Genomic DNA, 13,853 nt, shown 5'->3' with positions numbered 1-13,853 from the left:
TTTTGACATGGAACGGTTGAGCCGTTCTAAAGATTAGTTGTAAGTAATTTAAGGGGGCGACTAACCCAAAATTGTCGATTATATAATTCATTTTTATATTTGAAAATAAGCCCCGATTTGTTTCATTTTCTAAACATAGATACTACATTATATATCCAAGAATTTGATCAGAGCGAAAAACACGATATCTTAAAACTTTCTCGATAGAAAAATATCACAAAGATGCATCTAATTTTCACCAGTTTTTCGTATTTTGCCATAACCGTGCATTCATCTAAGTTAATATTTTAACACATTGTATAAAATTCTATCATTGAGACACTGACCTGGCGGATTTTTGAAATGTTGTATATTTATCGAGTTATTAAGAAAAAACTAACTTAACGATAAATCCGCGTCGTCCTTTTTCACCTGGCTTATGAAGACGGGTGTGAGTGTGAAAAGAGAAGGACGATTGATTTTTTGCGTTACTCGCCCTCATGTAAAATGTGTAAAGATGGACTTGTAAAACTATTAGATCTCGCGCGCACGAAATAAATATCTCCTATACCCATTATTTGCGTTACAATTATGGTCTTATTAATATTATATTATCTCTCTACTTGGCCATTCGCATGATGCATCCTAAGTGTGATGTGATATATCGACGCATAATATTATTTGATTGATCCAAAATATATTAACTTTTTCATAAAACGCGATATTTTTCCTTTTATCTTCCTTCCTTTCTTTTAACGGTTTTAATGAATAGTTGACTTTATTTCTAAATATGCTAGGTTGTACTTGTAGTCTAAGTTAAAATCAAATAGTGGGTGCCAGATATTTTCAGTTGATCGTGCGTGCGTCTTAAGCTCTTCATAAGTGTTAAATTGTTGTAAAAATTTCTAAAAGTGTCTTTTAGGTAACTGCAGATCGTTATAGGAGTTACGTCTGTGTTCGCTACGACTATTTTAGTTGCGTTTATAAGATTTTTTGACATATTTTTTATTTCTTTATTATATTTAATGAATAGATTGTGTCGTGTAAACTTGAAATAAATACATTGGAATTTGGGTATCTCATTTTATTTAACGATACAGGGAATGTGCACGATGAAGGTGCTGCGAACTGGTTATGTCAATTTGAAACTTTTTTAACTTCTTTTTTTATGAAATAAGGGGGCAAACGAGCAAAAGGGTCACCTGGTGGAAAGCAACTTCCGTCGCCCATGGACACTCGCAGCATCAGAAGAGCTGCAGATGCGTTGCCGGCCTTTCAAGGGGGAATAGGGTAGGGGAGGGAAGGGAAGGGAAGGGAATAGGGTAGGGAATTAGGCCTCCGGTAAACTTACTCGGCGAAACTCAGCGCAAGCGCTGTTTCAACTTTATGAAATGACTGCAAAAAATAGCATCACCTCCCCTACAATATAAAACTGTACTTTTACTCGATTAATGTTTTCCTAGTATGTACTTTTAAAATATAAGCCCGTATTATATAAAATATAAACATCTCTCATACTCCTACTGAATACCAATCTTGGTTTTTGTTTATTTTGTACGGAGCACAGTGGTCCGAAATCGCTAAATAGTTGACATTCGCAAAAAAGTTCGATTTTGGTGTGGAAAAAAATACCATCCGATAGATTTTAAGAGGAGTAACAATAAATCCTTATTAAGTTTTTTATAAAAATGTATATTTAAGGTGAAAAAAAAAAACTAAAATGTTGTATGGGAAAGAATCTATAAATAGAGTTTTTGCAAAAACTACGAAGTCATTCTGGTTCATTTTTGAAACAAGTAAAGTTCTAGTGGTATACAGGGTGTAACAAAAACAAGTGATAATAATTTAGGGTGTGTACGTATTCCCTGTAGAGAGTTCACTGTGAAAGTAGCAGCGCTGAAAGACCAAAAATTTTTTTCACTTTTGTATGGGGAAACTCGTGACGCTCGGGCCCTTGCCCATACGAAAAAAAATTTTGTTCTTTCAGAGCTAATATATAAAAATACATTTTTATAAAAAACTTAATAAGGATTTATTGTTACTCTTTAGGACATATTCTTTCGAATAGTATTTTTTCCACACCTAAAAAGTTAGTAAAATTATTTCAAAATTTTGAACCCCTCTACTGCATGCAAAAGGCTGCACGTAAATTTTCGTATTTTTTTTTTCTAAACCTTATATACCACTAGAACTTTACTTGTTTCAAAAATGAACCAGAATGACTTCGTAGTTTTTGCAAAAACTCTATTTAAGTATAGATTCTTTCCCATACAACATTTTCGTAATTATTTTTTTTCACCGTAAATATAAGTTTTTATAAAAAACTTAATAAGGATTTATTGTTACTCCTCTTAAAATCTATCGGATGGTATTTTTTTCCACACCAAAATCGAACTTTTTTGCGAATGTCCACTATTTAGCGATTTCGGACCACTGTGCGGAGGCCCGGTTGGCTCACGCGCACGGCACAGAACATAACCGCTCACGGTTAACTTATGAGAAAGTGGCGCTACACCTACCGCTACACAGACCCATTTTTAACATGTGTGCTACAGACTTAAATACAAGACGTGTACCGATAACTAGTAAAAATTTCATAAGTAAATTCATAACTTGTGCACTCATGAAGTTGGTTGTGGGTTGAAGCCTAGGGTTATTGTATAACGCCGTTTTGTCTCTATCTCCAGTTCACGAGTGCTTAAATTAAAAATTAACTTATTATTTTTACCAGTTATCGGTAGGTACCTACTTACACTTTATAGCACACAATATGTTAAATATGGGTCTGTGTACACTTTCTCTTAACCGTGAGCCAACCGGGCTTCCGTAATTTTGTTTATTTATACTCAATTCATGCTTTGAGCTTTCCTAGTACTTTTAGGCCCTGTTTATTATATAAAAACAGCTTTTTTTCAGACGGAAAACGCCATCTATTGATAGTTTTTGTAACGTGTTTAACCAATTGCCTGCTAGAGAGCGCTTTTGTTAAGTTTGTTAAGAGGGTACTATTGTCTATTGTATTGTGACTAATGTCTAGGTATGGAGGGTATATGGTGGAGAACTATCTTATATGGGGGATATTTGAAAAAGTGTCCAGCGTGTGTCCAGCTGTACGCAGTAAATAACAGTTGAAAAATCCTCCAAGAGTGGCGCTAGCTGCAGCAAAGGGTATGGAATGAATGTAGCCAGCTGACAAAATAGAAATTGAAGTAAGTACTTATATTATATACTTATATAACCTGTATTGCTGAAATAAAAGCGGCTAAATGATTTAAAATTTACCCTGTTGCTACTGTAGCGCCACCCTAATTTAACGCACTTTATCGGACACTTTTTACATAAGTACAGAGATAGTTCTCCTCCATCTACACTCCGTATGTCTAGGTAAAAGGAAATGGTTGAGTTATTAAAATAGATAATTGTACCTACTATGTAGATGTTTATTTGGATTTCTAAAACAGGTATCTTATTATACAATCAGCTGGTGTGATGTTCATAGCTAAGGTTCAGATTACACCTACCGAATATATTGGCCAGACAGTGGCCTCATCATATTAGCAAACTATATAGATACCTATTAGGTTATACTTAATGTAATAAAGTATTTTGTAAATGTAAAAATAAAATATTTTGTTTTCTAAACACATAATAATGGATAACAAATCGTGTAGGTTAGTATACTTACCTATTATAGTAATAAAATATATCTAAGTCGACAGAATTTTCCGTTTTTGTGTCATGCAATCACACAATTTTCAATGAAACAAAAGATATTTACATACAATGCGCGCTTAGTATTCGTACTTACTTATATAAAAATACATTATCACCAACAATACTGTGACCCTAGACCCTAGGGTCCGTGGGGTGAGTTAGGGGTATCGAGTAACCCCTTAGGGCTAGAGGCTATGTGTATAAAAGCGGTGTATACCCATATGCTACCACAGTCCAGACACGGAGATGAGACCTAGGAGTTGACCTGGGAATGACGTTCTGTGACCTAGGAATTGTGGAGTTAGGAATGTAATGCAGTGGTAGAAAATGCCCTTCTAGTGGAAGGACATTTCCTACTACAACTTACAAGGTATTCCTAATTCCAATATTTCTGGAGATGTGCTAGTGATTCTTAGGATCTAGGAATGACGACAAGTTAAGTTTGCGGATAGTGATGTCTGAGAATAGATGACCTTGGGATGCCTTGTGATCTGTGAATTGTGATGTTCAAAAATATAGGATGACGTGATAGTTTTGTGTTGTGTGCTATTTATAAGGATACTAAAAAGCGCTAGAGGATATAAGGAATCTTATGCCGTGTGCTAATAAAAGGATGTGCTAAACATGTCTAGGAATTGGACCTAGGATGTACCTACTGGTTAGCTTTTACTGCCTTATAGTTTACTAATAATAGCTATTAGCTATAAAAGTGTTAGTGATATTATATAAACGATGGCTGTTGTTGTTCCCAATAAAATAAATAAATAAATATTTTGCGTGCGAAAGAAATATATTGAAAATCACAACTCTTCTGTCACAGTCGGGTAAAAATAAATAATAATATAAATTGTGTCAATGATACTTAATGTCTCTAGCATCTTCAGCTCACTGATAGCAGTGCGTGTCAAAGTTTATCGCGAGTCGTAAACAAGGGGCGTTATGTCGCAACTCGCCACTCACCAGTGGTGCTCAAACTTTAGTGGGTAATAAAATATTTATTTCATATTAAGTATATGAAGGATAATAGTGATAAAAGACGTCAATCCCCCTGAAACGCAGACTCGTCGACTTGTGTATTCTGCCCTATATTTATATGGAGAGGGAATCTGGAATTCTTCCTACTCCTCCTATTTCGTTGCGGGTCCCAAGACAGCTTTATCATGTCCCTCGGGCTCCCTGAGATCATATCAAAGGGTTTTCGTGGTTGGATACCGCTGTCGATCCTGGCGACACCGGAGATACAGTGGTGGGAATGTGTGGTGGGCCAAAGCCCGTTTTACAAAAATGTGTATTCTGCCCATTCTAACCTATAACGGTGCTCAGACCTGGTCATTGACTGGTCGCAAATGTCCCAGCTCGGGGTTTGTCAAAGAGCAATGGAGCGCAGCATGTTAGGTGTAAGACTAGCTGACCGAATAAAAAATAGCACGCTGCGCTCCAAAACAGGTATTAAAGACGTCGGCATGAAAGCTGCAAAATTAAAGTGGGACTGGGCGGGTCATACCAGCCGCATGCATCCTGACCGTTGGGCAAAGATTACCACAGAGAACCAGTACCAGTGGACGGACGACGCCGCCGTGGACGGCCTCCAAAAAGATGGCGAGATGAACTGGCTGTCTACAAGCCAGGCTGGCCTGCCGCGGTGGCGTCGGAGCGAGACAGATGGAAAACCTTGGGGGAGGCCTTTGCCCAACAGTGGGATAGCATAGGCTCATAAAAATAAATAATTCAACATATTCACTCAGATTTTTATTATATCATACACATATTTAATACACATCCAGACCCGGGAACATTGAAAACTTTTTTTTGTTCCGTCGGCGGGATTCGAACCCGCGACCCCCGGCTTGAGCTACCAACGCGCTCACCACTGAGCCACAGAGGTCGTCATAAGTAGTGTACCTAAGCATAAATAACTAAATTATTATAAGGGAGACAGAAAGACATAAATATAACTTATTATACAATGTGTAACTATTTACAATACTTTAGAAGTTAAACCCCTAAAGTTTAGGGTGTATATCTGTCCCTGAAATGAAGCTCATTGTGAAAGTAGCAGCACTGAAAGAGCAAAAAATTTTTGTGATTTGTAAATTGTATGGGCAAGCGCCCCTGCGTCATGAATTTTTCCATACTAAAGTAAAAGTAAAGATACTCTTCCAGCGCTGCTACTTTCACAGGAAACTCTATACAAGGGACACATACGCATCCTGAAGTATTATCACTTAGGTTGGGTTGCACCAGAGGCGTGGTTAAAGTTAAAGTTATGGTTATATTAAAGCTAAATTTAACTTTAACCTTAACTTTGACCGGAGAAATTGACAGATGACAGCTAGTCCAACAAGGTTATAAATGAACGTGGGCGGGGGCACTGCTGGTAAAGGAGAACTGTCAAAAATGGCGTTTTTGTATGATGACAGCGTTAGTTCCTTTTTTCGCCACGTGCATTTAAAACCTTGTCGAGCTCTATGGTTATTGTTAAATATGGCGTCTTGATGGCGTCCATTTTTAAATTTAACCAAAGATTTGACATAATTGTAGTTATAGTTAAAATTACAGTTAAAGTTAAAGTTGGTGCAACCCAACCTTAGTTTTGTTACAACTTGATTCTTACTTAATCCTAGTACGCATATGAATGTGTGCCTTTTCTATAAAAATAACTATTAAGTTTGTAAGTTACTTAGTTAATTTTAATGTTAGTAGTAACTAGTAAGTATGAAGATGGCTGCCGGAGATAAGTTTTATTGGCCGACTTGTTTATCGGTAACGGTGACATCAGTGCTATAACTTGAACTTATTGGAAATTCTACTGCCGTCATTGAGTTTAGGGTTCCTCAGTTAATATAATAAAATAATAATAATAATAGCTCCCATGCGGTTTCGGTGACGGTGGCTGGTTTTATTAAAACCGGGCCAGCTACGCAGGAGTAATTTTATAGCGCCCAAGTGTGTGCGCAGCACACAAGAGCACTCTCTATTCCTTTACTGTCATAACCCAGTGGGACGGAAGACCGACACGACCGGCGAGAGATCAGGCGCAGGACCGACTTTTTACATGCCCATCCGACGCATGGATCATCTTACTTGTCAGACAATCAGGTGATCAGCCTGCAGCATTGTCCTAACCAAACTTGGAAATAACATGTTTCCAACGCGGGAATCGAACCCACGACCTCCGAGTCAAGAGCCGCGCTCTATACCACTGTCCACTGACCACGGAGGCGTTTTTTTAGTTAATATGCAGTATGTAAGAAAATAAAGTGATTATTAGGCTGCAGGCAGCCGGCAGGCTGAGTAGATATGTATCTCTTGTACAGAGTTCACTCAGGCAGGGTGCTTATTTTTAAACATGAAAAAATGTATGAAATTGGGGTATTTCTCATAGAAAGATAGAAGTCGTATTGTAACTTTCTTCAGCGCTGCTATTTTCACAGTGAACACTTACATATTATAGGGGATATGTCATGTACAAACTCTTTAGTAGGTTATGGACGTTCGTTATCACTTTGTTTTGTTACACCCTGTAACAAGAAACAAAAACATAATAATATTATTATTTGGTAAAAGAATTATTATTTGGTATAAAAAGTGTAACTGTGTTTGTAATAAAATATGAGTGTTATTATGGATGTGTACCTATGTGTGATGAGTCCATAGAGTTCATTGTAAAAGTAGCGCTCAAAGAGTAGAGCTAGGACCTACAACAAACTTGGCTAGTTTGCTCTGTATTCTAGGTACTATTTTCACCCAATGAAAGCTCATAAATAAGTTTTAGTGTTGCCAGTATCGGTTTTTTCGTTATTGGGGTAAACCGTGATAAGATGGCCTCCTGGGACGCGCTGTCACTGAGAAATGGCGGCAAAGATAAGTGTTTTATAACCACAGATAAACAATATGACTTCTTTGTTTGTCGATAAATGTGAGCTTTTATGGAGAGATATTTTTAGTGTGGAAGTATTTTTCTATCGCATTGGTAACTGGTGGAAACTGGCGCCTAGATGATTTATGTTTTAGTTTTCGAAGTGCTGTTTTTTTTCTTATTTATTTTATATTCTTTGTGAATACCTATCTGAAAATATTAGAAGGCATGTAAAAGCTACGACAAGATCAGCTATTACTCATAGTTCTAAAGAACTATGAGTAATAGCTGATCTTGTCGTAGCGTATTAAAATATAATTAAAAAATCGATGAGAGAGCTTTGGCTAAATCAGGAATTGATGCTTGATTGATTGATTAGGTATTTCTGATTACAATTAAGTATACATATAATTTTCATACTCCTTTTATTAAGGTATTTTATATTCTTGAAATAAAACATAACTTTTCTCTCTTTGTATCTATAATTGGTGGTTTTCAAGTTGTCTTACATTAAGTATCATGAAAAAAAACAGAACAGAAAAAAATCAAATCATTTATTAATTATTTTGCATAATATGTGTGTAGAATATACGAGTAGGTCTTACAATCATTTTAGTTGCAGCACATTAAGCCACAAAAAAACTTGTTAAGGTGACGCCTTGATAATTTGGCTGTATCGATATATCGATTTTTCTCAGCAATGACTAAAGCTAAGAAATTAAAGTTTATTGTCAGTATTCATTGTGTCTTTGTCTTTGAATTACCCATAGCATAACACGATTGGTCAACTTTAATTATAACACAGATTAATTAATCAAAATAAGACCTCTATCGAAACAGGGATTCTAATTTTGCCAACAGAGAAAAGTTATTTAAGCTTCCAAAATTTGTACATAAATTGGTTAAAGCATACCTACACTTTAATTTGCCCATAGCTTATATAAAAATATGTATTTATGGTTTATAAATTACGCGACAAAAACCATTTTATCGCTTACACCCTTTCCAATTTTTTATGTTCCATTGCTTGTTTTTTTCTGGCCTGTCTCTCATAGGAAACAAGCAATCTAAAACATATCCAACTCGGTTTTTTACTTTAACGCGGCGTCACCTTAAGACGACAATAGAGACTCTATGCCGTCGTCTTAACATGTTTTGGGTTAAAAAAACTCTATATTAAAAAATGTCACTGAATCATACTCCGAGTTAAACTCAAAGCGGACTATAGACCAGGGGCGCCAAATGGCGGACCGCGGTCCGCATCCGGACCGCCCGCGCCGTCCCATTGTGTGCGGACCAAGCATGTTCGAAGATGATCTTCGTTCATCTTAGAACTTCAACATCTCCGGGATTTAATGTCAATATCTATAGCTTGCACCACGCTTGCACCAATATTTCCCTCCAAACTTCAGAGAGATAATTAGCTACAAAAAATGGTTACTTTTCTCATTGATATCTAAAAATACCTTTGTAATTTCCGAAATTACCTATGTTTAAGTGGACCGCGAAGTCTTTCATGTCTTAAAACGGACCCCGAGCGAAACTAATTGGTGACCCCTGCTATAGACTATAGTATAGTAGCTACAGCTCTTTAGACTAGTAGCTATAGGCTTATAGCTCTAACTCCTCAAAGTCAGTCGCGGGGTTAGTCATTAAGCCGGTGTCGGCCAATAGCACGCCGGGTCATGACCCCGCCCGCCGCCCATCTGAAAACAGACGATTTTCACCACGGGGGCTAATGAAATACGGAAAGAGTGTGAAGAAAATTGTTGTCTACTTAACACCATTATTTCATCATAACACTATTGAACTATTATGCTTTATAGACTAAGTCTAGTTTACAAAACACACATTTGACAACTTGACGCTCCCGCTTCGCAGTCGCTTGGTCGCGTAGGTTTGGCCCATAAAGTTAATATACCTAGCGGAATAGAGAAACAAAGGCCTGAGCAAGAGAGATGTCACTATCAGTAACACTGCGTGGTAACAAGAGACGTGTGATACATGACAGCAGCACTCTTTTTTTGACGTCCAGTCGGCACGTGCCGCACGTTGACAATTTATTCTTATAGAAATCATGTTCAATCATGCTTGTGTAAGTGTATACGTACACATATTTTTACACACAGATGAAACCAATTTCGGTTTCGTTTGACAGCTCGAGATTGTTGCTCTATTCCGCTAGGTAAATTAACTTTATGGTTTGGCCTAAGCTTTATTAATACCTACGTATAGAAAAGATAGCGCGAACAAAATCTATGCCCCAACTACTAGTCATAGAATACGATATCTCTGTGACAGATGTGACACTTTTACATGAAGTGACATTTTGAGTTGATGCCAGTCAGCATCAACTACATAGTACATAGCGCATAAAACAAGTTCGCTATGTCGTTTCTATACGTAGTAATAATTATATTATGTTATTGATTTTACTGTCGGTTCTTGGTGGAAATTCATGTTGAACAATAATATAACACAATTTTTTCGTGCACTTTTCCCACTATATTAAGATATTATTATACTTAACTTTAAACACATTACACGACCGGTAGTATTAATAAGTCAATGCATAAAACAGTCTTTTTCTTATCCTACTAACACAAATACGGCTGTATTCAGAGACAATTACTTGACAATATAACTTTGATTGCTTGAAGATTTGAAAAAAAAAATTAAGTAAGTATCAAAATCGTGATGAAATAAAGTTAGGTATTTACTCTAGTATTTATAAAAAGTATCTGAGTGCGGTCATTAAAGTGTTGTCTTATAAATAATTGATCCATAATATTAGAAATAAGTATAGAACACAATACTAATTCGGGATTTTAAAACAACCTATGTAGGTATTGGCAGATCAACTTCTGTCATACCAAACATATATGTGCTCAATAGTTTTATATACAGAATGTAACAAAACTAAGTGATAATACTTTAGGGCGTGTATGTGTTGCTTGTAGAGAGTTCGCTGTGAAAGTAGCAGCGCTGAAAGACCAAAATTTTTTTTCACTTTTGGGGAAACTCGTGACGCTGGGGCCCTTGCTCATACAATAGTGAAAAAAATTTTGGTCCTTCAGCGCTGCTACTTTCACAGTGAACTCTTTACAAGGAACACGTACACACCCTAAAGTATTATCACTTATTTTTGTTACATTCTGTATAGGGTATCTTTAATACCTCCAAGCATTTCTCATTTAGGCTTACGGCTTACCCAACTTTGACATATAAGTAATATTATATGCACACAAGATTCTTATCTATAATATACTATAGTTATATTAAAGTCTAGTCGCGCTACTATGAGTTGTGACTTGTGAGGGCGGGTCGGTAGGATATTGATTTTTATCCGCGCGACGAAATACTTTTTACACAAGTTTTCTAACGTCTCAGATGTTTGATATAATGGGTCCTATTTAAATCCGATGACTGTAAAAAGTAGATATCTTAGTATGAAAACTTACCATGCAAGTACACGTTTACAATTTAGTCGAATTGTAATGTTGCAGGTTAAAATATAGTGCCTAGGATATACCCAAGTTTAGCTGTAACTGCTGTAAGCATCCTGTTAAAGAGGAATTGTTAAGTAGTTAAAATATAATTGAGACCCTACTTTAAAAATAAAACATTACATATTATTATACTTATCATACCCTTTAATATTATCTTGTTAATCATTGTTATTATTACGTTACATAACAACGATAAAACAAATGCATGAAAATTATATATAAAATTTCCGGTTATTTGCCAAATCTCAATGCCAAACTCCTCCTAAATGGTTTGAACAATTTTGCGGGTACGTCTAAAAATTACTTGGCATCTATTTTTCCATACGTACGAGTACCTATATTATGTCACAATAGATCCTTATGGGTCGCAGTGACGTCAGGGCTACAGCGACCTGCCTTCTGAAAAAAAAGACGTATATTATGGTATAACAACCTCTGCCGGGTTTATAAGATTTACTCCTCAACACGTCTGGCTACGTATTGCGGTCAAACGCTAAGACTTCGTAAGCCTCAAATGAGATTTGTCACCTGATGGGAGTTAAGTGGAGCATACGGCTTCGGGTCTCTGACCGTATGAAGTAACATACATAATATACTGTATAATGGTAGTTGGTACACACATAGATACAAAACTAAGTGATAAATACTTCAGGGTGTATATGTGTCCCTTATATAGAGTTCACTGAAAAAGTAGCAGCACTGGAAGAGCAATTCTTTGTGATTTGTATGGGCAAACGCTCCAGCCTCCAGGGTCATGAAATTCAGCGCTGCTGTGACAACGAAGATACTTACAAGGAACCCATAATAAACGCCCTAAAGGCCTAAAAGCCAATTAGTTACACCCTTTCAACAGTGTTACACCCTGTTGACTACATAGTAACTTACAAGTAACCGGTCAGATGGTCTGGTGATCTTATATGTGAGTCGAGTCTAAGTTTCCAGCCTCTCCACGTCTGCAAGTGATGGTCACATTAGGCTATGATTGTGTGGGACGTCGATTCTGTTATTGGTGAAATTTGAATGCTTTTGGAGGATTCGCAATCTTGGTAGTCCATCATGGCCCAACGCGCCTTCAGATTTTCAGTTTGTGGTCTCTCAGGTGAATTTCCTTTAATTTATCGGCTCTCATATACGGGAGGCCGATTGAATCCCAAGGTCTGATGGATTGCAGACCCATTTGACTGGTTTTGTGCATTACCGTATCCGATGACCAATCAGAGCCAGTAGCCGAGACGTTTTCTTTATAAAATCGAAATTGACATTAGACGAGTTGAACGGTTTAGGGTTGCCATCCGTCCGGATTTCCCCGGATTTGTCCTAGTTTGAAGGGCGTCCGGAGTGCGTCCGGCCGGGTTTTTGAAAAGTGTCCGGTTGAAATCCAGACAAAAGTGTTTGGAATTTCTAAATTTCTCTCATCAAAAGTGATGAGAGAAATTTAACTTTTAAGTCATGCGGCAATAAACGAAAGATAAAACCTCGCTAAGCGCGGAACACGCGGTTTCTTGCACAGACTTGAGTTAGTCAGATTTTTACAAAGTCTTGTTGGAAAAGAAAAAATTGGCAAGACGTTATCGTAAATACTGTTTAAGAGGTGTCCGGGGAAATAACCACATTTCGGCCGTCCGTCCGGGAAATTTGTCGTGCCTGACCGGCCAAGGGAATTGGGGTGATGGCAACCCTACTTGGTTGGTTCAACTTGAACGTCAACTTTATATTAACGAAAGCTTATGCCAATTTCATTATCGCTTCTTTATATAATATATAGATGCGGTAAAGAAAAGGTCTTGACTTTTGGCTTATTGGCCGTCGATTTGCGATCAGTTCGACCGGATTCGGCCTCCCCATACCCTTATTGGATGATTACCGTATAGCCTTTCACATAATACACATACAAATATACAAAGGCTTTTTTATTAAAGTCTAAACGTCGACATCAAACGGCGGGCGGTAAACAGACTCCCTCATTAGGGCGAGCTCATTTCCCTTTGATCTCGACCCGTATGTAACTATGTACTGTTTGTATGTATGTACTGTGGCTGTATGTGACTATGTATTTTTGAAGATACATGAAAATGAAATGAAAGTTTTTGATCAATTAATTAATGAAGTTCCGTAACTAAACTTCAGGTCATATCAATGTACAACAGGTGCCTACAGCTGCCTACGAGTCCTTTTTAAAATATCACAATTACCTACTTATGATAATAATATACTTTGCCTTTTTTTACATTAAGAATCTACTCTCGGGAGTCGGGTTTCAAGACAAGGAAAAGGTTTTTATACTTAAACCAGACTGATAAGTTATCACTTATCAGTCTCCTGTGGCTGGCTGGTGGCCGGTGGCTTGTGGCCGGTGTGTTTAATTACTGGGATTGCTCGCCATTCGCCAATGTTAACTCGCTCCGGTATCACGGGCTACGCTAATTTACAACACCGTGAGTAGGGACTTGGGCTGAAAAAGTTTTTACTTTTGATAAATGGGACTTGTTAGAATTAAAGTTGCTACATTGGTAAGAATTCTTCTTCTTACTGCAGAATGCAGGCATAGGCCGTCTTTTAGAGCCGGTCTTAGTCCTGGAAACTACGTAGTAGTCAAGGAATCTATCAATTTAAACAGAAAACCTTTAAGAAGAGAGCGCATTCCCTCTTAAAAGGCCGGCAACGCACCTGCAGCTCTTCTAATGTTGCGAGTGTCTATGGGCGACTGTAGTTGCTTTCCATCAGATTGCTCGTTTGCTCGTTTGCCCCTTATTTAATTTAAAAAAATCTAATGTGCTTCTTGTTACAAAAAT

General features: G+C 37.2%; 1 protein-coding gene across 1 annotated transcript in view; it reads left to right on the top strand.

Moving 5' to 3' along the window:
• The first annotated feature begins 5,069 nt into the window (after nt 1-5,069).
• LOC121734473 (COUP transcription factor 2-like) overlaps nt 5,070-13,853 on the top strand; it is a 139,139-nt gene continuing 130,355 nt past the window's right edge. Inside the window, 1 exon segment of the mRNA XM_042125085.1 lies at nt 5,070-5,340. Coding sequence (XP_041981019.1) covers nt 5,070-5,340 — 271 coding nt within the window.

The sequence above is a fragment of the Aricia agestis genome, chromosome 15 (assembly GCF_905147365.1).
Source record: "Aricia agestis chromosome 15, ilAriAges1.1, whole genome shotgun sequence".
NCBI lineage: Eukaryota > Metazoa > Arthropoda > Insecta > Lepidoptera > Lycaenidae > Aricia > Aricia agestis.
Note: the sequence above shows the minus strand (reverse complement) of the source record. Positions and strands in the feature narration are given on the sequence as shown.